Here is a 24,030-nt window from a genome sequence, read left to right as displayed (position 1 = left end):
AGAACCATCTGAAAGCAACCCCAAAACTGTCCCAAACCATCCTTGGGATCCCAAAACCACTCCAAAGTGTCCTCAGGACCCCAAAACTGCCCCCAGCGATCCTTGGAACCCTAAAAAACCTCTAAAGCGTCCCTAGGATACCAAAACTGTGCCAAATTACTCTCGGGACCCCAGACCCCACCTCAGAGTATCCCCAAAATTGTGCCAAACAGTCCTTAGGATCCCAAAGTGTTTCCAGGACCCTAAAACGGGCCCAAACGACCCTTGGGACACCAAAACCAGCCCAAAGTCTCCTCAGGACCCCAAAACCACCTAAACTGCTGTCAGGATCACAGAACCCTCTGAAAGCATCCCCAAAACTGCCCCAAACCATCCTTGGGATCCCAAAACCACTCCAAAGCGTCCTCAGGACCCCAAAACTGCCCCAAACCATCCTTGGAAACCTAAAAAAACCCCTAAAGCGTCCCTAGGACACCAAAACTGTGCCGAACCACTCTCGGGACCCCAGACGCACCTCAGAGCATCCCCAAAATTGTGCCAAACAGTCCTTGGGATCCCAAAGTGTTTCCAGGACCCTAAAACTGGCCCCAGACCACCCTTGGGACACCAAAACCACCCCAAAGCATTGTCTAGGACCCCAGAAGTAGTCTAAATTACTCTCATGATGCCAGAGCAACCCCAAAGTCTCCCTAGGACCCCAAAAGTTCCTCTAAACCAATCTCAGGACCCCAAACCCAGGTCAAAGCGTCCCCCATGACCCCAGAACTTCCCCAAACCACTCTCAGGACCCCAGACCCACCTCAGAGCGTCACCCAAACTGCCCCAAACCATCCTTGGGATCCCCAAACCACCCTAGTGTGTTTCCAGGACCCTAAAACTGGCCCAAACAACTGTTGGTACACCAAAACCATCCCAAAGTCTCCCTAGGACCCCAAAACTACCCTAAAGCACACTTGGGATCCCCAAACCACACCAAAGCGTCCCCAGAGCTACCCTTAGAAAACTGCCCCAAACCACTCTCAGGACCCCAGAACCACAATAAAGTTTTCTCAATGCCAAAACTTTCCCAAACCATTCTTTGAACCCACCAAAAAAAGCATGCCCAGGATACCAGAACTGCCCCAAACCACTCCTCGGGATGCCAACATCCCCCCCCAAAGTCTCCTGAGGACCCCAAAAACTGCCCCAAACCATCCTTGGAACCCCAAAACCACTCCAAAAGGTCCCCCAGGACCCCAAAACTCTACCCTGAATTACACTCAGGACCCCAGAATCACATCAAAGCATTTCCAAAACTGCCCCAATCCTCTCTTGGGATCCCAGAACAACCCCAAAGTCTCCCCAAGACCCCCAAACTGCTTCTAACCAATCTCAGGACCCCCAAACCCATGCTAAGGTGTCCCCAGGATCCCCAAAATTGCCCCAGACCATTCTCAGGGACCACAGAACCTCCTCAAGGCATCCACAAAAACCCACAAACCATTCTTGGGACTCCAGAACCACCCCAAATCTCTCCAGGACCCCAAAACTACCCTAAATCACATTCAGGACCCCAGAACTACCTCAAAGCATCCGAAAAAAACTGCCCAAAACTACTCTCGGGATCCTGGAACAAACCCAAAGTCTCCCCAGGACCCAAAAAACTCACTCAGACCCACTGTCAGGACCCCAAAACCATGCCAGAGCGTTCTCAGGACCCCAAAACTGCCCCAAACCATCCTTGAACCTCCCCAAAAAAAACCCTGAAGCATCCCCAGGACCCCAAAACTGCCCCAAACCACTCTTGGCACCCCAGAACTGCCCCCCTCACCTTACAGCCACCCTAAAACCATCCCTTGCAACCCAGAACCCCTCCCAACCATCTCTTAACCTCTGCTGGTGACCCCCCCCAAACTGCCCCGGGGACCCCAAAACCGGCCCCACACTCCTCCCGTGACCCCTCTTCCACCTTCTCCTCAAGTTAGGGTCCCCACCCCACCCCCCTGGGACCTGAAACTCCTCTGGGGACCCCCAAAACCACCCCAGGGACCCCCAAACCAACCCTACATTGCTCCCTTACCTTCTTCCACCTTCTCCTCACGATGGGGTCCTCAAAATGACCTCAGAGCTCCCTGTGGGACCCTAAACTCCCCTTCCAGGGGTCCCCCCCAATTTGGGGGGGGGGCTGTGTGTGTGACTGATGGGGTTGGGTGTGCGTCCCCCCCTCTTCTCTTCCCAGCTGGAGCAGGCGGAGCGGCGGGGTGCTCGCGCCCGTGGCCGGGACCCCGAAAGACGTCGGAAACGCCGGGCGGAGCGGGGTGACCTCCCCCCCTGGCCAAGGAGGAGCTGGAGCCAAAGAGGAGTCGGGGGTCCCGAGGGGGGGGACCCCCCGGGACAAGCCCCCGCCTGGCCCCCATGCCCCGGGGGTGAGTAGGGGAGGCAGTGCTGGGGAGTGGGGGGGGAAACAACTCAGAATTTGGGGTGGGGGGGCCCACGGTGGGGGGTTTGTGGGTGACGGGGGTGGGGAGTTATGGGGTGAGGGTCCTGTAGGGGTACATGAGGGTGGGTTATGGGGTGGGGGCTCCCAGGAGGAGCATGGGAGGGGTTATGGGGTACATGGGGGGGGGCACAGTGGAGGTGTGGGGTGCAGGCACAGTGTCATGGGGGTCTTATGGGGTGCGGGACCCTCATGTCCTGGGAGGTGAGAGTGATGGGGTGTGGGGTTATGGGGCGCAGGGCAAGGCACCCCCAGAACCGGGGGCGGGGGGGTCTCCCCATGGCATTTCAGGGTGCAGTTATGGGGTGCCCCCCCCCTCCCCAACAAACCCCCTTCTGCCCCCCCCTCCCAGGACTCGTGACGTGGAGCCCCCAGCTCAGACGGACACACCTGCCAGCGGCCGGGAGGGATTGGGGGGGGGGCCATACTGGGCCCCCCCACCCCACCCTGGGGCCCCCCCAACCCCCCTCGGACTGGGGGGGGGGGCTCCCCCCCCCTTCCTCCCTTACCCCCCTATTCCCCCCCTGCGATGTAATTATTTGAGTTGATTTCTTTTGTATCCTTAAGCCCCGGGGGGGGCCACACACACAGATGGGGGTCCGGGGGTCCCCCCCCCCCAAACCGGGGGGGACCCCAACCAGCACAGCAGGGCCAGCCCCCCCCCTCCTCGCACCGGGTTTTTTATAGGGTTGGGGGGGGGGTGGGGGGAGAGGGGGGGGGGGGCGGATTTGGGGCCCCCCTGCCCCCCCCCCGCCGACACTAACAGTCTTGGGCTCTTTGTAGCGGGACGGGGACGGGGGGCCTTATTTTATTGTATTATGATTTTTTTTATTATTATTAAACTTTGGAGGCTAAAAGGGATTTGGGTGTTTGGGGGGGGGCAGGTTTGGGGCCCCCACCAGAAGTGCCTGTGCGGACACGTGGGGAGAATTCGCACTGCGCATGCGCCGGGGGCGGGCAGGGTGGCGGTGGGAGCTGAGGCGCTTTCCCATTGGCCGCGGTCTCTGCCAATGGGCGAACGGGGAAGGGCGAGGTCCCGGGCAGGTGGTGGTGGTGGCGTGAGGCGGCGACTGTCGATTCTCCTCTGAGAGCAATTCCTTCCCCTCCCACCCCTCCCTTGAGGTAAAAATCTCTTCCATGAGGTAAACTCTACCTTTCCTGAGGTAAAAATCCCCTTTTCTGAGGTAAGATCCCCTCCCTGAGGTAAAATCCCCCTCTGTGAGGTAAATATGCCTTTTTTTTGAGGAAAAACCCTCCTCTTTTGAGGATCCCCACCCCGAGGTAAATATCCCTTTTCCTGAGATAAAACTCTGCTTCTGGGGGTAAACCCCCTCCTTTTATGAGGAAAAACATTCTTTTTTGTTGAGAAACCCTCCTTTTTTGAGGTAAATATCACTTTTCCTGAGGAAAACCCCTCCCTTTTTTTGAAGTAAAACCCTTTTTTTAATGTAAGCCCCGCCCCCTTTTGAGTGAAAACCCTCCCTTTTTTTGAGGAAAACTTTTTTTTTTTTAGGTAACCCCCTCCTTTTTTGAGGAAAACCTTCCCCTTTTATGACGTAACCCCCCCCCCCCCTTTTTTTTTTTTGAGGTAAAACTCTTTTTTTTTTTTTTGAGGAAAACCCTCCCTTTTTTTGAAGTAAACCCCTCCTTTATTTGAGGAACCCCCTCCTTTTGAGGTAAAACCATCCTTTTTTCTGAGGTAAACCCCTCTTTTTGAGGTAAAACCCTCCTTTATTTGAGGAACCCCCTCCTTTTTTCTGAGGTAAAACCCTCTTTTTTTGAGGTAAAATCCTCCCTTATTTGAGGAAACCCTCCTTTTTTTGAGGCAAATCCCTTTTTTTTGAGGAGGAAACCAGTCCTTTTTTTGGAGGAATACCCTCCTCTTTTCGAGGTAAACCCCCCGTCCCGTCCCCAGTGACCCCTCGCAAACGCCTCGCTCCGGCAGCTGCGGGGTCCGAGAGCCCGCCGCCCACACACGCCATCTCGTCGGCCAGCTCCTCCTCCGCCGGCGGCCGCAGCGGCTCCTCGTCGCTGTAAACGGCGGCGGTGATGACGGCGGCGGGTGAGGAGGTCGGTAGCGGCGCTTTCCATCTCGTCCATCGTCATGTCGCAAGCGTCGGCGATCTCTCGTTTGGCCACCGCCACGAATTTGGGGTCGCGGGCGAACAGCCCCAACCCCTCCGAGATGAGCACCTGCGGGGCTGGAGGCAGAGCTGGCACCGGTGCGGTGGTGGCAGGGGGTCCCGTTCCCGTCCGTCGTCCCCCCCCCCCCGGCTCCCCTCTTCCGCCCCGCACTCACGGCTTCCACCAGGCTGTCTGCGGAGCCGCGGCCCAGCCTGTCCCTAGGTCCGCAGGGTCGCAGGCGGAGGGGGCCGGGGGCAGCGCGGTCCCCCACGAACCAGCGTGAGAGCGGGGGGAGGCTCCCCCCGCCTCCTCCCGCCGACACCCCCCCCCCCCCCGGCGCCGGTCCTCCCTCCACCAGGATGAGGGGCGCGTAGAGGACGTGGCCGCGGGTGGGGGCCGTGGCCCAGGCGTGCGAGGAGCCCCCCAGGCGCCAAGTCTCGGAGCTGCCGTAGCCCTGCGGGGAGAGGAGGAGGAGGAGGTCAGTGCTCTGTGTGTGTGTCTGCGTGTGACACGCGTGTGTGTGTCACGCGTGGTGGTACTTGGGGCCGTGCGGGGCCGGGGGGGCCCGAGGGGTTGTAGGTGCCCGGGATGGGCTCGTCCTCGCAGCTGCCCTGGCGCCGCAGGCACTGGATGGTGAAGGAGGGCTTCCGGCCTGGGGAACGGGGCGGGGTGTCTCGATGGGGACCCCGCCCCCTCTTCGTAAGCCCCGCCCCCCTCCCGCAGGCCCCGCCCTTACCTGCGGGGGTCGGAGGCAGGAGCCGGCGCCGCTTGAGCTGCTGCCCTTCGAGGGTCCCGTTGTGGAGGGCGAAGTGCCGGGAGGGCAGCGGCAGCGACCCCCCCCCGCGGCCCCTCTCCCGCCCAGCGCGGGGGCAGGGGGGCGGGAACGGTCCCCAGCGGTCTGGGGACGGGGACAGAAGGAGTTTGGGGGCATTTCCCCAGTTATAGAGACCCCCCCCAGGGTTGGGGAGCGGGGGGGTGTCCCCCAGGTGTTACGGGGGACACGGGTGTGGCGATACCTGTCCCCGCCCCACCGGTGGCGGGGGGCCGAGCCCACCAGGTCCTCTTCGTGGCTGATGTCGCCCGGCTCCCCCCCCGGCTCTTCCCCGTCCTCGGGGGGGGCTGGCTCTTCCTGTCCCCCCGCCTCCGAGCGCCGCCTGCCACACAGGGCCGTCAGGACCCCTGTTGCCCCCCAGGGACCCCCTCTCCCTTCCCCATGGGGACCCCCAGGGTCCCTCCGCCCCACCGGTGCCGTACCTGCCGCCGAGGCGATTGGGGGCGATGTGGGGAAGGGGCGCGGGGTCCTCCCCCTCGGTGGGGGCCGGGCTGCCGGCCGGGGGGGGCTCCCCCAGGAGGGGGGGGCTGGGGGCGGAGCCGTACAGGGTCTCAGGAGCCTGCGGGCAGAGGGGCGGAGCTTGTGTTGGTGGGCGTTGCCATCGAGACAGGGGTGGGGTCGGTGGGCGCGGCCCGGAGGCGAGGGGCGGGGCTTATGGCGTATGTCAGCTGCTCCTCCTCGGTGGCGGCCGGTCCCTCGTCGTCGCCCTCGAGGTCGCAGCTCAGCGCCCGCCGCATCTCGGGGCCCAGCGCCTGCAGCGTCTGCAGCCCGGCCTGGGGGGGGGGGGTGTCACCGCGGCCACCCCCGCCCCTCCTCACAGCCCCACCCCCAGGGGGGTGCCCCCCACACCTGGAGCGCACACTCGTTGCTGGGGCCAGCGTTGGGGCCCAGCATCCCCCGCTCCTTCCGCCGCCGGAATTTGCGGAAATAGTCCTGGATCAGGAAGGTGGCATAGAACTTGCCCACGGTGACCTCTTCCTCTGGGGGAGCGGAGGGGGGAGGCACAGCAGCGTCAGGGGTGCTGGGGTCCCCCAGGGATGACCCCCCCCCCCCAACGGTGTCTGGGGGACACACACGGGGACACTCGCTCACCCTCGGGCGGGGGGATGACCTCATCCAGCAGCTTGGGCTTCGTCCTCTTCCAAATCTTCTTGATGACGGCACGCAGCTCTTTGTTGGCCACGTCCAGGTTCCCTGGCAGGGAGGGGGACGGGGGGGGACGACAACACACAGCGGGGAATCCAGGGGTGCCCCCACCCTGACTTGTCACACCCCACTGTCCCATGGGGGACCTCGGGCCCCCTCCAGTTCCCAACCTTCTGTCTTGATCTTGAGGGAAGTGCGCACCAGGGCGAAGAGGGGTAGCGTTGAAAGTCGGGAGGAAGGACATTGGAGAAAAGATTGTCCTAAAAATGTGCAGTGCTCAGGAGGAAATATTCAAAATGAGGTAGCCAGAATGATGGTTTTGGATGAACGAAGAGGACCAAAGGGGAACCCAGCTGAGCCTCTGGTTATACTTAAACTAGGAGAAAAAGAAGTTAAATTTTTAGTGGATACAGGAGCGACATTTTCAGTATTAAATACTTGTAAAGGAAAAATTGGAACAAAACCAGCAAACATAGTAGGAGCAACAGGGAAAGAAGAAAACAGACCATTCCTGCAACCCCTGGATTTGAAATTTGGAAATAAAATAATTACACATGAATTTTTGTATGTACCAGAATGCCCGATACCCTTGTTAGGACGGGATTTGTTATCTAAATTAAATGCACAAATTGTTTCTGAGGAAGGAGAACTCTTTTTGAAGATACCTGAGTCAAAACCAGGAGAAATCCTAATGAACGAGAAAAAGTGGAGGAGTAGGAAATTCCACCAGAGGTGGATTTTGCAGTGATCCCTACAGTATGGGAAACAGATATTCCTGGTAAATCAAAATTAACAGCACCTGTAAAAATAGATCTAAAAGAAGATGCAAGAACAGTAAAAATTAAACAATACCCAATTAAACCAGAAGTTAGACAGGAGTTAAAGAAATTGATTGACAAATTTTTGAAGTATAAAATTTTGGAGGAATGTGAATCTGAATATAATACTCCTATTTTACCAGTTAGAAAACCCTCGGGAAAATACAGGCTAGTGCAAGATTTGAGAGCAGTGAATCCAATAGCCAAAGACACATATCCTGTGGTTGCAAATCCTCATATATTGCTAACAGCGTTAAAGAAGACTCATCAGTGGTTTACAGTGCTTGATTTAAAGGATGCTTTCTTTTGCATACCCTTGGAGAAGGAAAGCAGAAAGTTATTTGCTTTCGAATGGGGAAATCCACAAACTGGGCGAAAGATGCAGCTGACATGGACAAGACTACCCCAAAGATTTAAAAATAGCCCGACAATTTTTGGAAACCAGCTGGCAAAAGAGCTTGAAATCTGGAAACAGGACAAACCAAGGCCTGAACATTTACTTCTACAATATGTGGATGACATATTGATTGCTACAGAAGAAAGATCTACCTGCATACAGGTAACCACTGATGTCTTGAATTTTCTGGGACTAAATGGGTACAAGGTATCCAGGAAGAAAGCCCAAATAGCATGTCAGACTGTGATATATCTGGGCTTAGAGATTTCAAAAGGGCAGAGACAACTGGGAAAAGATCGCAAAGAAACCATCTGTAGTATACCTGAACCGAAAAATATCCATGAACTTAGAGCGTTTTTAGGAATGGCAGGGTGGTGTCGTCTTTAGATCACGAACTACGGTCTAATAGCTAAACCGTTATATGAAGCCCAAAAGAACTCTGCCTTTGTGTGGGGTCCAAAACAGCAAAGGACCTTTACAGGGTTAAAACGCGCTTTAATGTCTGCACCTGCTTTAGGCCTCCCTGATTTAACTAAAGGTTTTCAGCTGTTGGTTCATGAAAGACAACACCTGGCACTTGGTGTGTTAACCCAGAAGATGGGGAGCTGGAAACGACCAATCGGCTACTTCTCCAAACAACTGGACACAGTGAGTAAAGGGTGGCCAAATTGTCTTAGAGCAGTGGCTGCAACAGTGATGATCATACAAGAAGCTCGGAAATTGACTTTGGGAAAAACAATAACAGTCTATGTCCCACACATGGTGAAAACTGTTCTAGAACAAAAGAGGGGACACTGGCTATCTCCGAGCAGAATGATGAAGTACCAAGTAATATTAACAAGATGATGTAATTTTAAAAACAACTAACCTGGCAAATCCAGCTGTGTTTTTAAGTTCCATACAGGAAGAAGGACAATTGGAACATGATTACCTGGCTGCTATTGAGTATGCTTATTCCAGTCGTGAAGATCTGAAGGATGTACCATTGGAGTGACCGGACTGGGAACTGTATACAGATGGTAGCAGCTTTATAAAGCAAGGAGTTCGATACGCTGGATCTGCGGTAACAACAGATACCACAGTTATAAAAGCAGAAGCATTGCCAAGTACCACCTCAGCTCAGAAAGCGGAACTTATTGCTTTGATTCAAGCTTTAGAACTAAGCGAGGAAAAGAAAGTAAATATTTAGACAGATTCAAAGTATGCTTTTGGAGTGATACATGTCCATACAGCATTGTGGAAAGAAAGAGGATTATTGTCCTCCCAAGGATCAAATATTAAACACCAAGATGAAATTTTACAATTATTACAAGCAGTTCAAAAACCAGATCAGGTAACAATCATGCACTGTAAAGCACATCAAATTGGAAAAACAAAGGAAATTGCTGAAAATAATTTAGCCGACCGAACGGCAAGAAAGGTAACAAAGGAACGAACATTGTAAATGGCATTAATTCCCTCCAAAACAGTAACTCTCCCTAGAGAAGAACCAAAATACTCAGAGGAAGATAATAAGCTAGGTCAATTATTAAATGTTAAGAAAAACCTAGCCGGATGGTGAGTAACACCTAAAGGACAGGTAGTAGTTCCACCCTTTTTGATGAGAGAAATAATTCAAACAAAACATCAGGAGTGTCACTGAGGAGCAGAGGCCTTAGTAACTTCCTTACAAAAACAAGTGGTTATCGCTCAGAATGTTAGGAATAACTAAAATAATAACTGCGAAGTGTAAGGTATGTTTGAAAAATAATCCAATAATCAGGAAAAAGGTTCAAATGGGTCGAATAAAATCTGATATAGAGCCTGGAGATTATTGACAAGTAGCTTTTTCAGAACTACCTAAACAGAATGGGTATCGGTACATCCTGGTGGGGGTTGATACTTTTACAGGATGGCCAGAAGCTTTTCCCTGTCGTTCCACACGAGCAAAGGAAGTAATAAAATGGTTACTACGAGAAATAATTCCAAGATTTAGAGTTCCTATTGGAATTTCTTCTGACAGAGGTCCACACTTTGTTGCAGAAGTAGTCCAAAATGTTAGCAAAATTCTGGGTATCACATGGGATTTACATACCCCATGGAGGCCACAATCCAGTAGAAAAGTAGAAAGAATGAATCAAACCTTAAAAAGGCAAATAAGCAAAATCTGTCAAGAGACTAATTTAAAATGGCCTCAAGCACTTCCATTGGCATTATTGCGAATCAGAGTACAGCCAAAGAGTGGAACCTCAGTCAGTCCTTATGAATTATTGTATAGGAAACCTGATAAATCTCCAGAACCAAACCCGAACATGCAGGTGAAAGGAAAACAAGATGTGTATAACTATTTGCTTTCCTTAGAAAAAACTTTGACTGTAATTCAGAAAGCAGTGGTGTGGAATAGACCATTATCCCTGGAAGTTCCGGTGCATGACTTACAACCAAGAGACTAGGTCTATGTGAAAACGTAGACTTCCGAACCCCTGCAGGAACGTTAAAAAGGACCCTTCCAGATACTGTTAACCACCTTCACGGCTATTAAAATTGCAGAATCGGATGCTTGGATACACTACACTCGAGTGAAAAAGGCACCTACTCCATGGAAGATTATTAACCGGGATCCAACGACTTTAAAACTGACTCTGAAACATGTCTAATTTTTCATATCTGTTTGTGCTTGTTCTTTTTATATTAGTTCGACAGATAATGATGGTGGAAACCCGGACTGATTTGATGATTAAAAACAAAAGACAAATAAAAACAGAAAAATTGATTGGCATTCCTGAAAAAAAAAATCCAAAAAAATTTGATGTTAAGATTGATTAAGAGATTTGCCAGCTTGCAAAATGTTTACCCAAATTACTGCTTGTTTGCCGATACCAAGAGCAGTGAGAGAATCTATTCCTTGGAAATTTTAACTATGAATTTAACTACCCTGGAACATAGAAACAAAACCACCTATTGCAAACAAAGGCCAGTGACTAAATACAACCTGGCCATCAGTAGACGACAGGGGCAGTTCATTGTGAAAAAAAAGAAAACTTAGTATCTTAGTGAGGATGTGAAAAAAAATTTATTATTGTAGTACTAAAGACCCAGCAATCGAAAGAATTCTTCCTTTAGCTACAGCCTTAAAATATGGCTGCTTGTGTAGAGGATTTTAAAAATTCTCTCAAATTAACTGAAACTACTCGAGAAGATATGTCAAAAGATTAGTTAAGAAAAATTTTTAGTAGATTAAGATAAAATCTGAGCTCTTGGTTACGGTCTCTAATCAAAACTTTGTTTCTGTTACTAATTGTCTTTTTGATGATCATGCTACTATATGCTTGTCTAAAAAAAACAATTTATCAATAGAATTGTAATAAATCGCATGATCATGAGAGAAGTTCCAATTGTTCCACCAGAATGCAGTTCCACCACCAATATATGTCGAAACAAATATTGACTCTCAGAATAATAATAAATAAATATTAGATAGATGATGTGAAAGTATTGAAATAATTTTCAACACTTTCAAAGGGGGGAAATGTTACTGGTTTGTCATTAATTTGTTATTAGTTAGAATTAATCATATTTAGTTTTACTATTTTAGCAAAATCATATGTATGTTGTATTTTATATATTTAACCGCCAACCAGTGTCTGCTGTAAAATCCCCTGTATAGCCCCGTATCAAGGCCGGAAGAAATTGGCTAAATCATCTAGTAGGAACATTTAGAACTTAGAGAACAGGATAAAGAAATACCTGACAACGGGGTGGTGTAAGAGTTGTCGGTACGTTACCTGACAACGGCCTGTTTGGAAGCGCAGCGGCCGATCCCCAAGGATAGAACGTGCGGTACAAGGCTCCTGGAAGGTCCCTGGCTAGAGCCGTTAGAGATAACCGCATAGCTACTGTCAAAAAGGATGGATTGCGACCGTTGCCGTAACATCGATTGAAGAAATCATGAACACTAGACGAACTTTGCTTCATTATAATACCAAAACACACCTCCTAGTCAAAAGCTACCCGCCTCCAAGGCTTACCACGCCTCGGAAGAAACCTTCACTGCGCCTGCGTAAAGACATTTACATATGCTAATGATTTCCCCGGAAGTCTAATGAATATGTATAACTTTTCTTGGAAAATCTAATGAATATGTACCGATAAGTCTTAATATAAGGTGCATTGTTTTGGAGACAGGTGTGCGTGGTTCGTGAGAGGACTCGCCCGCGCACCCGGCCGTCGATAAAGAAGTGTCTGCTTATCTACACTAACTTGGTGTTGATAAGTTCTTCATTCCGAGCTTTTCGGTAACAGCGATGGCGGCGATGGCGGGGCGCGCCCTCACGCCTGTGGCAGCTGGCACCGTGGCGGGGGGGGGGGGTGTGGTGTAGATGCACGCATGTGTGGGGGCACAGGTATCGGGATCTGCCCCCCACAAAGGGACCAGGCATCGGGATCTGCCGACCCCCCCCGCTCCAAGGAACCTGGGCATCAGGGTGTCCTCCCTGACAAGGACCCAAGTGGGACGCGTGTCCCCCCCCCCCCCCAAAAAGGACCAGGCGTCAGAACATTCCCTCCCCCCACCTCTCCCAGGGGTGCCCCCTCCCGCAAAGGGACAAGGCGACAGGGCTCCCTCCGCCTCACCTGGCATCCACGGCGAGTACCTGCTGCCAGACGGCGGCCATGGCGGCGGCGGCGGCCGCCCCGGGGGGGCCCTGAGGGGAATGAGGAGGGGAGCGGGGGGAGGGGGGGGTTTGAAGCCGAGGTCGGGCTCGGGAACCCGGAGATCGATGCGGGAACCGAACGGAGGTACCTGTCCGTCCCGCTCCACCTCCGTCTACCCGCCGGGTCCCCGGCAGGGTCGGGGACGGGGCGGGACGGTTGGGACCGGCCGCCTTCTCCCCGCCCTTCCCAAAATGGCGGCCACCTCCCCACGCCAAAATGGCGCCGGGCGTCGCCTTGGTGACGGGTGGTGGGCGGGGCCCTTCCGCCGCGGTGGGCGGGGCCCCAGCGGGAATTGGTCGCGTCCGGCCAAAGGGGGCGGGGCGCGCCGCTGCTCCTCTATGGTTGCACCCACCTTCCTAGCTCTCCCCCCGATACCGGCCCTTCTGCCCCGCCGCCTCTCGCCTTGCCCCGGGGGTCTTTTTTCCCGCCCGCCGCTTTTGCGACCTCGCGCCGCGCTTGACGGCAGCGCCCCCCCGTCCCCGTCCCCGTCCTAATTTACGACAGTGAGAGCCTGTACGGCGGAAGTGGGGACGTTCGGGGCCTCGTTTGACGGCAGGGACACACTCCCGCTGCGCGACCTTTTGCGCCAGGCTGCCCGGGCACGCTTTACGGCACGGCGGGCGGTGTGTGTGGACCGGGCTGGGCCGGTACCGGGACAGAGGCCTGGCGGACCGGGGAGGGCCGTGACACCCGCCCCCCCCCCCCCCAACTTGAACCCGTGTCACCTCCCCTCCTACTCCGTCCCCAAGTCCCCCACGATGGCAGCATGCCGCTGGCGGTGAGGTGGCCTTTCCCCGCGGGGCCGTCCCCTGCCCTGGGCCCTGGCCAGCCGCCTCGTTACCGGTTTGGTGGGCACCTACAGCTGCGTCTGGACCCGTGAGTGACCCCCCCCCCCCCCCCCCGGTAACCCACCGAGTTGGCTTGGCTGGAGAGGTGTCCCAACCCCAGTTCCCCCCCCCCGCCCCTTATTTTTTTTTTTTTTTTTTTCCCCCCCCCCCCCGGTGCCAGGCTACCTGAACCGGTTGCGGGTGCACAACGCCGAGGTGCTGCACGAACTGGTGGAGCGCCGGGGGCCCCTCACTCCCCTCCTCACCCTCTCCAACCACCAGTCTTGTATGGATGACCCGCACCTCTGGGGTACGCCTGGCTGCGGGGGGGGGGGCCCCAGGGGATCCCAAGGGTGTTGGGGGGCTCCCCAGGGGATCCTAAGAGGGGGGGGGGGGGGGGGGGGGGTCTCGGGTGCTCTGAGGCTCTGGGGACGTGCTGCGGGGGTCAGCGGCAGTGGTAGGGGTTCCCCGGTGGATATTGAGGGAACTGGGGGGATCCCAAGGGAGTTGGGGGGGGTCTCAGGGGGTCCCCAGGGGATCCCAAGGGGTGCTGGTGGGGTGGGGGGTGTCTCTAGGGTGCTCTGAGGCTCTGGGGACGTGCCGCGGGGGTCAGTGGCAGCGGTTGGGGTTCCTTGGTGGATATTGAGGGAGTTGGGGGGGTCCCTGGGGGATCCCAAGGGTGTTGGGGGGGGTCCCTGGGGGATCCCAAGGGTGTCGGGGGGGGGTCCCTGGGGGATCCCAAGGGTGTTGCGGGGGTCCCCAGGGGATCCCAAGGGGTGCTGGGGGGGGGGGGGGGGGTCTCTGGGGTGCTCTGGGGCTCTGGGGATGTGCTGCGGGGGTCAGCGGCAGCGGTGGGGGTTCCCTGGTGGATATTGAGGGAGTTGGGGGGGTCCCTGGGGGATCCCAAGGGTGTTGGGGGGGTCCCTGGGGATCCCAAGGGAGTTGGGGGGGGTCTCAGGGGATCCCAAGGGTGTTGGGGGGGTCCCCATGGGATCCCAAGGGGTGCTGGTGGGGGGGGGGGGGTCTCTGGGGTGCTCTGAGGCTCTGGGGACATGCTGCGGGGGTCAGCGGCAGCCGTGGGGGTCCCTGGTGGATATTGAGGGAGTTGGGGGGCTCCCCAGGGGATCCTAAGGGAGTTGGGGGGGTCCCCAGGGGATCCTAAGGGGTTTGGGGGGGTCCCTGGGGGATCTCAGGGGAGTTGGGGGGGGTCCCTGGGGGATCCCAAGGGAGTTGGGGGGGGTCCCTGGGGATCCCAAGGGAGTTGGGGGGGTCCCCAGGGATTTCTGAGGGAGCTCTGGGGGGGCGTGGGGGGGTGTCTGTGTCTGGTCTAGGGGTGCTCCCGTGACCCCCCCCCCCCCGGCTTCTTCCCTCCACCAGGTTCCCTAAAGCTGCGGCACGTCTGGAGTCTGCACAAGATGCGGTGGTGAGGCCGGGGGGGGGTCTCGGGGGGGGGGGGGTCTCGGGGAGCCCCCTCCCTGCTCACCCCGTCCCCCCCCTCCCCAGGACCCCCACGGCCGCCGACATCTGCTTCACCCAGGAGCTGCACTCGCGCTTCTTCAGCCTGGGCCGCTGCGTCCCCGTCTGCCGGGGTGGGCACTGGGAGGCACTGGGGCCAACTGGGAGGCGGGGAGGGGGGGGGAGTGCAGGGCGGAGGCAGGGGATCGCCGTCTCTACTGGGGGGCATCCCAGTTTGTACTGGGGGGGGGGGGGGGGGCGGTGCTGGGCCAGGCCCAGCCTGGTTTGGGGGCTTCCAGTCTGTACTGGGGCGGTTGCGGCCTGTACTGGGAGCGATTGCGGTTTACCTCGGGGGAGTGAGGGGGGGTGGTTGTGCTGGGCTGGTCCCAGTCCGTACTGGAGAGCTCCCAGTGCGCTGAACTGGTGTCCCCAGGGGACGGCGTGTACCAGCGAGGGATGGACTTCATCCTGGAGAAGCTCAACCAGGGGGACTGGGTCCACGTCTTCCCTGAGGGTACTGGGAGAAACTGGGCAACGGGACGCTGGTTTGCTCTAGAGGGACTGGGAGCACTGGGGTTGGGGGAAGGGGTTCGTATTTAGGTCACCGGGACCCCCAGTGGGGGGGCGGGGGGGAAACTGGGACCACTAGGAGAGACTGGGAGCCTTGGGGATCGGTCTCTCTTCTCCAGACCTGGGTGGAGGCTGGGGGGGGGGCAGATAAAGGGCTGGGGGGGGGCCCGGGGGGACCCTTTTGGTGGCGAGGGGGGGTTCTCCTGTGCTGCCCCCCCCCCCCACGTCCCCATGTCCCCACAGGCAAAGTGAACATGGAGCAGGAGTTCGTGCGCTTCAAGTGGGGTGAGACCCCCCCCCCGACCCCCAACTGCTTCTTGACCCCCCCCCCTCGCTCCCTGCTTGCCTCCTTTGCCCCTCTCGTGGCCCCCTCCCCCCCCCCCAAGGGCTACCTGGCCCCCCCAAGGGCTACCTGGTCCCCCCCAAACGCCCACCTTGCCCCCCCCCCCCCACAGGCATCGGGCGCCTCCTGGCCGAGTGTCGCCTCGACCCCGTCATCCTGCCCCTGTGGCACGGGGGTGAGCGGGGGGCCGGGGGGGGACAAAACGGAGCGGCACTCGGGGGGGGGACAGACAAAACGGAGCGGCACTCGGGGGGGGGACGGACAAAACGGAGCGGCACTCGGGGGGGGGGGGGGGTGGGAGTAAGATGATTATTACCACCATATTAATACTAGATCCTGCGTGAAGGTGCTGCACATACTCTAGCATAAGTCATTTTTTCACATGGGTTAGATGCGCAATAATGAGGCACGGGGATTTTAATACGGCTTTATGCATCCGAGCAGCCTTAAAACAGCGGAGGGGCGTGTGAGACGTGAAAGGATGTCTGGCCTTCTTGGGGCAAGCTAGGGCGTCTATGAAGGTCGCGTTTCAGCACTTGGCTCTGTGCTTGGTTTCAAGGTGTAACAAGAAGGTCGCCGCCTCCAAGAGGTTTACAATCCATCGCGCGCCCAAGGTTCTCACCGTCTGTCTGAAGAGGTTTGAAGATTTCACCGGCGGGAAGATCGACAAGGTGCGTCTGCAACTGGAGGGCGACGTTCTCGTCCTGGAGCGGGCTATTTCCCAAAGCAGTACGCTCTTTCGCAAGCGTGAAAAGAAACTTTCTTTCTTTCTTTCACTCAACTCATGTTGAGTTTTTCGTGTTCCCTTCTGGGGAGGGGAGAGTTGCCGCGGGAAGACAAGGACGTACTCTGCTCCGAGAGAGCTGCTTTGGCCGAGAACAGTTTCCTGCCACCCAAACCATTACCTGTTGCTTTGGGGGAAAAAAAACAAGTGTTCATGAGCCCCAGAGATGTATTTATACACCTCTGGCCCCTGGTCTTGGAAGTCTACTTCGTGGAGTGTTTCAGGATCGTTTCTGAGCGCTCTTGGTCTCTCCGTAGGTTGTGAAGTATTCCAACTGCTTGGATCTTCGCCCGTACATGTCTCAGATGGATGGAGAACCGCTCTTCTACTCTTTATACGCTGTCCTGGTGCATAGCGGTAATAGCTGTGATTCGGGACACTATTTCTGCTACACGAAGGTAAAGAGCAACTTCCTCCCACACACGAGAAAAACGTGTGCTGAGGAAGACAAACTTTGACGGCAGCGATACTGGCAGCCAAGGAGAACGTCTCCTTAGAGGCTGCGTTGGGTTTGTTTTGGCGTACTCTTGGTTCTGTAGTTCTTCTGCCTCCGTTTTTGTGGAGAAACCACGCAGTTCGTCTCCAGATACCGTTGCCTTTTTTTTTTTACAGGCCGGCAATGGGCTGTGGTACGAGATGAACGATTCATCTGTGGATCGTTGTGACATCAGCACGGTTCTCCAGCAGCAAGCCTATTTGCTGTTTTATGTCAGGTAATAAAGGAGAGTACTTAAAGGGAAGGATGGGAAGGGACTTTTTACGAGGGATTGCAGTGATAGGACGAGGGGGGAACGGTTTTAAACTGAAAGAGGGTAGGTTTAGGTTAGCTGTTAGGAAGAAATTCTTTACGGTGAGGGTGGTGAGACACTGGAAGAGGTTGCCCAGAGCAGTTGTGGATGCCCTTTCCCTGAAAGCGTCCAAGGCCAGGTTGGACGGGGCTTTGAACAACCTGGTCTAGTGGAAGGTGTCGCTGCCCATGGCAGGGGAGACGGAACGAGATGATCTTGAAGGTCCCCGCCAACCCCAACCATTTTACGAGTCTCTGAAACGGAGACCGTAGGGAGTATAAAGATGAGGTCTTGCTCCGACAAGGGCAGACCTGGTGGGAAGACCCCAACCAAATTTCAAATTTGTAGGTTCGGATACGTCTTCTCTCTGTCATAGAAACCGCTCCAAGACAGTGGCTGGACCCCAGGGAAAGCTGCAAGAACAGCCCTAAATAGAAATCACTTTTTTTTTCTCCAGGAGCCCTGATTTAAGGGTGTTGCCTTTCGTTGGCGTGGCGACCTGGTTCAGGAACGGCACGGCGACCAACCCCAGGCCGCTCGGGCCATCAGCTCACGGACACCAATGTGGTGGACGGCAAATGGTGTTTATTTGTGAGTGACACGCTATTATATAGCTTGGGTTTATGATGTCACTTCCGTCCGCTTACCTCATAAACTAAGCGTTATTGGCTACCTGGAGAGGGGCCCTACCTTTCCGTACAGCGCGACATCTTCCGGCCACCAGACCCTAACTACCCACAACCCCATTTGTCCACCTTTGGTTCTTCTGCCTTTGCGGCCCGCCGGGAGAAGCTTTGGGACGCCCTTAGCTGTCCCGCCCCACAGTTTCTGGGGGTTCCCCACCGTTCTCGTCCTTTCATGGGGAAAGGGCAGGGCCTTTTCACAGCTCTCTTTGCAGAACACGGCGGTGGGCAGGGAGGATTCTCCAGAGGACACCAGTTCCTCTACAAGGACCAGCACCAGCCAGTTAAACTGGGCAGATGCACGGGAGGCATCTGCAGCCCGGCCAGGCGGGCGCAGCGTGGCCTCGTACACGTCCAGAACCCAACCTGGCTTCCCGTTCTGCCGTCAACTGTTTGACCTTGGGCTGCACGCCGCGCAACACGACGACGAGGAGGAGGAGGATGGATTCAGCTCCTGTTCCTGCTGCCAGAGGAACGTGATCAGGGAGAGGGCCTGGAGCAGCTTCCCGCAACGGGACAACGATTTCCGCAGCTGGCTCACGGTCCCCACGGACTACAACCTCTCAGCAAGGAGGAGGAGTAGTCCGAGTCGTGAAGAAGCCGTCAGGGATGACTCACCTCCGTGGACCTCCAACGCCAGCTCCCGGTGGGCTCCCGCATCCCGGGCTGCTCGGGAGCAAAGACTGCTGCGGGAAAGAACGCGGAGCCCATTACCGCAGCGGGGTTATACTCTCCGCAGCCGGTTCGTGGAGTACACGGACTACCGTGGCTCAGCAAGGAGGAGGAGAACTAGTCCTCCGAGTCATGAACAAACCCCCAGGGATGACTCACCTGCTTGGACCTCCAACGCCAGCTCCAAGCGGGTTCCCGCATCCCGGGATGCCGGGGAGCAAACTCAGCTGCGGGGAAAGAACGCGGAGCCCATCCCCGCGGCGGGGTTATACTCTCCGCAGCCGGTTCGTGGAGTACACGGACTGCCGTGGCTCAGCGAGGAGGAGGAGGAGGAGAACTAGTTCTCCGAGTCATGAACAAACCCCCAGGGATGACTCACCTGCTTGGACCTCCAACGCCAGCTCCAAGCGGGTTCCCGCATCCCGGGATGCCGGGGAGCAAACTCAGCTGCGGGAAAGAACGCGGAGCCCATCCCCGCGGCGGGGTTATACTCTCTGCAGCCGGTTCGTGGAGTACACGGACTGCCGTGGCTCAGCGAGGAGGAGGAGGAGGAGAACTAGTTCTCCGAGTCATGAACAAACCCCCAGGGATTGACTCACCTGCTTGGACCTCCAACGCCAGCTCCGAGCGGGTTCCCGCATCCCGGGATGCCGGGGAGCAAACTCAGCTGCGGGAAAGAACGCGGAGCCCATCCCCGCGGCGGGGTTATACTCTCTGCAGCCGGTTCGTGGAGTACACGGACTGCCGTGGCTCAGCGAGGAGGAGGAGAACTAGTTCTCCGAGTCATGAACAAACCCCCAGGGATTGACTCACCTGCTTGGACCTCCAACGCCAGCTCCGAGCGGGTTCCCGCATCCCGGGATGCCGGGGAGCAAACTCAGCTGCGGGAAAGAACGCGGAGCCCATCCCCGCGGCGTCCTCCGCGAGAGGAGGACGGAGAAGAAGCGTGAGAAGAAGTCCTCCACGTCGTGAGTGAGTCCCAAGGGACGATGCGGCTCCAGGACCCTCCAGTGCCCGCTCCAAGCAGGCTCCGGCACCCGGGGCTGCTCAGGACCAAATCCTGCCGAGGCAGAAGGAGCGAAGCAGATCCCCGCGGCAGGGTTACGATCTCCGCAGCCGGTTCGTGGACACCGCAAACTACGACCCCTCTAGCCGGGAGGAGGAGAAGGGCTTCCCGGATGAGGCAGAAGCACAACATCTAACTTCTGCAATGCTGGAGAGGAGGAAGAGCGGGAAGAAGAATCCATGAAGTACCAAAGCAAGGACCAAGGAAAAGCTCAGAAAGAACTTCCAGAGACTCGGAAAACTCTGCCAGCTGCCCCGCCTGCCCACAGGTCCCTGGAGGAAGAGCTTCTGTTTGTTTTCTGCTTTTGGGATCACCTTGCAAAAACAACACTCGCTTGGAGCCAAGAGGCAGAAAAGACAAAGACAGAATTAAAAACATTTGTTGGCCTTGCATGTGTAATTTATGGGGTGTTTCCTTCTCTGTAGGTTTTGGGGCAATTGGTGGAAATACCAGAGAATATATACTATATTATATTATATATTATAATATATAATTCTAAAATGCTTCGTCTAATATATTAGACATGGAGGTTTATTTTTAAATCCTTCTATATATAAATGAATATTATTTTTCAATATATATGAGAATGAGAGATTTTTTTTCTCCATTTCAACACCTCACACCCATATTTAGTGTTTTAGTATTTTTTAACACTCCCCCTCCATCCATGTTCAGGCATTTTTGGGCTGTGATCCCCCCTTTTTGGGGGGGGGACCCCTCCATCCCTCATTCACCTGCTCTCCTCCGCCACATCCCTGCCCCTCCCCGGTGACATTGGGGTGCCCCAAATGATGTCATCACCCCCCCCCGGACCCCCTCCTTCTTATTCACCCCCCCCCAAAAAAAGCACAAACCAAGGGAAAAGACCCCGACCGGCAGCTTGTGACTTTCATAATGCCTTTTACATAGGTACGTGCCCGCACATCTCGTGCTCTGCTCCGCACCGGGACGGGCTCCCCGGGTCGCGAACGTCCCTCTCGGCCCCGCGCCCTGCTGAGCATCGCGAGATGCTTACGCCAGGACGTCTGAAAAACAAACAAACAAACAAAAAAAGAAAAAAAAAAAAAATCCCAAATTGTTATTTCAGCTGTATACGGAGGGGCTAAAAGACGGGATTTTTGGTCCGTGGATGAACACTGGGGGGATCGATAAATAGATAGCCGCGAAGAACGCAGTCGGCACAGAAAACGGATGGTTTGTTGCCCGTTGCTTGGAACGCTGACCACGGAGATGAGAGAGCCGAGGAAGACAACAGACAGGGTGGCTACGGCTCGTGCTATAGGCTCCCCGCGTTGCGACCGAGAGCAGGGCGGCGCCGTCGGGGTCGGGCACGCGGCGGATGCAGCGCCCGTCGGCGGGGGCCCAGAGCCTCAAGGTGCCGTCGAGGGAGGCCGACACGAGGACGTCGTTGGAGAGGGACCAGGCGAAATCGGCCACGCCGCCGCTGTGGCCCCGCAGCACCCGCAGAACCGCCGGCGGCCCCGGCGCCAGCCGGCAAACCGAGATGGTGCCGTCCAGCGAGCAGCACGCCAGCAGGTGCCGGTCGTCGTGCGCAAACTGGACTTTTGGCACTGCCCGGTCACGAGAGCCCGTCAGCGCCGGCGCGAGCCGGCACCGGCTACCACCGGTACCGTGGCGGGGCGGGAAACCCTCCCCCAGTCCTCCCCCAGTCCTCCCCCAGTTACCGGCGCTGTCGGTGTGCTGGTCGAAGACGTGGTAGACGCCGGCAAAAGCGTAGTTCTCGCTCAGCGTCGTGTCCCCGGCCATGGCGCGGCTCGCCTCCGCCAGCGGCGTGGGGACCACTCCGGGGGGGCTGCGGAACGAGGCGTTGCGGGTGTCAGCACCCTGACTCCGGCTCCCCCCCACCCACCCACCCAGCACCCGCTGACCCCGGGGGGATCCAGGTGAGCTCACCGCTCGTCGGTGGTCCCGCGGGGGACCCCGGGGTGGGAGCCGCAGCTGAGGGAGCGCCGGTGTCCCCGGGCCACGCGCGGGTCCTCCTCGAAGTCCTGCCAGAAAGACGGGGCCGTGGGGTCCCTGCACCCCGCGGGGTCCCCAGAGGGGGACCGGGACCCCACAACCCCCCCCCAGGCCAGGTGCTGGGACCCCGCAGCCCCCCCTGAAACAGGGGCTGGAGCCCTGACGGTGCCTGCTGAGACCCCCCCAGACCCTGCAGAACGGGTGCTGGAGCCCCAGAGCACCCCCAAAATGGGTGCTGCAGCCCCTGAGCACCCGGAATTGGGTTCTGAGGCCCCAAAATGGGTGCTGACAACCCAAAGCACCCCCAAAATGGGTGCTGGGGCCCCAGAGCACCCCCAAAACGGGTGCTGCGGCCCCAAAACGGGTGCCTCGGCCCCAGAGCACCCCCAAAATGGGTGCTGCGGCCACAAAAACGGGTGCTGCGGCCCCAGAGCACCCCCAAAACGGGTGCTGCAGCCCCAGAGCACCCCCAAATCATGTTCTGAGACCCCAAAACGGGTGCTGCAGCCCCAGAGCACCCCCAAAACGGGTGCTGCACCCCCAAAACGGGAGCTGTGGCCCCAGAGCACCCCCAAAATGGGTGCTGAGGCCCCAAAACGGGTGCTGGGGCCCCTCAGGAGGGATGCCAACCACCCCACAGCCCCCCGGGAAGGGCTCGCAGCCTCGCCTCCCCCCGCCCCGCCCCGTCCCCCCGTCCCCCTCCTGCGGCCGTTACCTCCATGCGGTCGAGGGTGGTGCGGCTGGCACGGAGGGCGCTGCTACTGTGGGCCCGGCAGCTCCTCTGCTCGGAGAGGGCCCCGTAGCGCTGGGCCAGCAGGCGGGTGCGTACCCGCAGGTACCAGCGCCGGGTGCCACCTTCCAGCGTCCCTCCCTGCGCTTGCTCCCGCAGCAGCTGGCTGCGTCGTCGCACGTACTGCGTCCGGAACTGGGGCCAGCGGGGCGTGCGGTAGGCTGCGTACCTGAGGACACGGCGATGGCGATGTTACTGATTTGTCATTAATTTGTTATTAGTTAGAATTAATCATATTTAGTTTTAATATTTTAGCAAAATCATATGTATGTTGTATTTTATATATTTAACCGCCAACCAGTGTCTGCTGTAAAATCCCCTGTATAGCCCCGTATCAAGGCCGGAGAAATTGGCTAAAATCATCTAGTAGGAACATTTAGAACTTAGAGAACAGGATAAAGAAATACCTGACAACGGGGTGGTGTAAGAGTTGTCAGTACGTTACCTGACAACGGCCTGTTTGGAACGCAGCGGCCGATCCCCAAGGATAGAACGTGCGGTACAAGGCTCCTGGAAGGTCCCTGGCTAGAGCCGTTAGAGATAACCGCATAGCTACTGTCAAAAAGGATGGATTGCGACCGTTGCCGTAACATCGATGAAGAAATCATGAACACTAGACGAACTTTGCTTCATTATAATACCAAAACACACCTCCTAGTCAAAAGCTACCCGCCTCCAAGGCTTACCACGCCTCGGAGAAACCTTCACTGCGCCTGCGTAAAGGACATTTACATATGCTAATGATTTCCCGGAAGTCTAATGAATATGTATAACTTTTCTTGGAAATCTAATGAATATGTATCGATAAGTCTTAATATAAGGTGTATTGTTTTGGAGACAGGTGTGCGTGGTTCGTGAGAGGACTCGCCCGCGCACCCGGCCGTCGATAAAGAAGTGTCTGCTTATCTACACTAACTTGGTGTTGATAAGTTCTTCATTCCGAGCTTTTCGGTAACAGCGATGGCGGCGATGGCGGCGATGGCGGGGCGCGCCCTCACGCCTGTGGCAGCTGGCACCGTGGCGGGGGGGGGGGTGTGGTGTAGATGCACGCATGTGTGGGGGCACAGGTATCGGGATCTGCCCCCCACAAAGGGACCAGGCATCGGGATCTGCCGACCCCCCCCGCTCCAAGGAACCTGGGCATCAGGGGTGTCCTCCCTGACAGGAGGACCCAAGTGGGACGCGTGTCCCCCCCCCCCCCCCCCCCAAAAAGGACCAGGCGTCAGAACATTCCCTCCCCCCACCTCTCCCAGGGGTGCCCCCTCCCGCAAAGGGACAAGGCGACAGGGCTCCCTCCGCCTCACCTGGCATCCACGGCGAGTACCTGCTGCCAGACGGCGGCCATGGCGGCGGCGGCGGCCGCCCCGGGGGGGCCCTGAGGGGAATGAGGAGGGGAGCGGGGGGAGGGGGGGGTTTGAAGCCGAGGTCGGGCTCGGGAACCCGGAGATCGATGCGGGAACCGAACGGAGGGTACCTGTTCGTCCCGCTCCACCTCCGTCTACCCGCCGGGTCCCCGCAGGGTCGGGGACGGGGCGGGACGGTTGGGACCGGCCGCCTTCTCCCCGCCCTTCCCAAAATGGCGGCCAC

The 24,030-nt window shown here is 56.9% G+C and overlaps 3 protein-coding genes and 2 long non-coding RNA genes across 8 annotated transcripts in view; 2 read left to right on the top strand and 3 right to left on the bottom strand.

Annotated features, from left to right (window-relative positions):
- Positions 1 to 2,366: 2,366 nt before the first annotated feature.
- LOC115338256 lies at positions 2,367 to 3,328 on the top strand. Its single transcript, XR_003922363.2, has 2 exons — positions 2,367 to 2,405; positions 2,829 to 3,328. It is a non-coding gene; the product is annotated as an uncharacterized LOC115338256 (long non-coding RNA).
- Positions 3,329 to 4,480: 1,152 nt separating this feature from the next.
- LOC115338255 (skin secretory protein xP2-like) lies at positions 4,481 to 6,869 on the bottom strand. The gene is made up of 9 exons (XM_030006760.2): positions 6,749 to 6,869; positions 6,525 to 6,626; positions 6,282 to 6,412; positions 6,089 to 6,205; positions 5,855 to 5,991; positions 5,617 to 5,754; positions 5,337 to 5,498; positions 4,776 to 5,054; positions 4,481 to 4,669 (listed from the first exon to the last, which is right to left on the bottom strand). Exons 3-9 carry the CDS (start codon positions 6,324 to 6,326, stop codon positions 4,579 to 4,581), a joined length of 969 nt encoding a protein of 322 aa, XP_029862620.2. The 5' UTR covers positions 6,327 to 6,412; positions 6,525 to 6,626; positions 6,749 to 6,869; the 3' UTR covers positions 4,481 to 4,578.
- Positions 6,870 to 8,706: 1,837 nt separating this feature from the next.
- LOC115338247 lies at positions 8,707 to 13,088 on the bottom strand. 4 transcript variants are annotated; one of them, XR_005931921.1, is made up of 3 exons: positions 12,574 to 13,088; positions 12,405 to 12,475; positions 8,707 to 8,851 (listed from the first exon to the last, which is right to left on the bottom strand). It is a non-coding gene; the product is annotated as an uncharacterized LOC115338247 (long non-coding RNA). The 4 variants fall into 4 exon arrangements; XR_003922358.1 differs by lacking the exon at positions 8,707 to 8,851 and adding an exon at positions 11,602 to 11,638; XR_003922359.1 differs by lacking the exon at positions 8,707 to 8,851 and adding an exon at positions 11,633 to 11,668.
- An 8-nt stretch (positions 13,089 to 13,096) lies between these two features.
- On the top strand, positions 13,097 to 17,795 carry LOC115338244 (tafazzin-like). The gene is given in 11 exon segments (XM_030006751.2): positions 13,097 to 13,293; positions 13,295 to 13,361; positions 13,494 to 13,622; positions 14,690 to 14,735; positions 14,816 to 14,901; positions 15,201 to 15,281; positions 15,581 to 15,622; positions 15,793 to 15,855; positions 16,240 to 16,351; positions 16,722 to 17,177; positions 17,710 to 17,795. Coding segments are annotated over 9 exon segments (630 nt in total). The 5' UTR covers positions 13,097 to 13,251; the 3' UTR covers positions 16,314 to 16,351; positions 16,722 to 17,177; positions 17,710 to 17,795.
- Positions 17,796 to 20,756: 2,961 nt separating this feature from the next.
- Positions 20,757 to 24,030, bottom strand: part of WDR13 (WD repeat domain 13) — a 14,226-nt gene continuing 10,952 nt past the window's right edge. The window contains exons 2-6 of the mRNA XM_030006758.1: positions 23,748 to 23,818; positions 22,369 to 22,612; positions 21,588 to 21,682; positions 21,359 to 21,486; positions 20,757 to 21,244 (exon numbers count right to left, since the gene is read on the bottom strand). Coding sequence (XP_029862618.1) covers positions 20,757 to 21,244; positions 21,359 to 21,486; positions 21,588 to 21,682; positions 22,369 to 22,612; positions 23,748 to 23,788 — 996 coding nt within the window. The 5' untranslated portion in view covers positions 23,789 to 23,818. The remainder of the gene's footprint in view (positions 21,245 to 21,358; positions 21,487 to 21,587; positions 21,683 to 22,368; positions 22,613 to 23,747; positions 23,819 to 24,030) is intronic.

Source organism: Aquila chrysaetos, unplaced genomic scaffold, assembly GCF_900496995.4.
Source record: "Aquila chrysaetos chrysaetos unplaced genomic scaffold, bAquChr1.4, whole genome shotgun sequence".
NCBI classification, from domain to species: Eukaryota; Metazoa; Chordata; class Aves; order Accipitriformes; family Accipitridae; genus Aquila; species Aquila chrysaetos.
The sequence above is the reverse complement of the archived record's forward strand: the minus strand, read 5'-3'. Positions and strand labels throughout refer to the sequence as shown.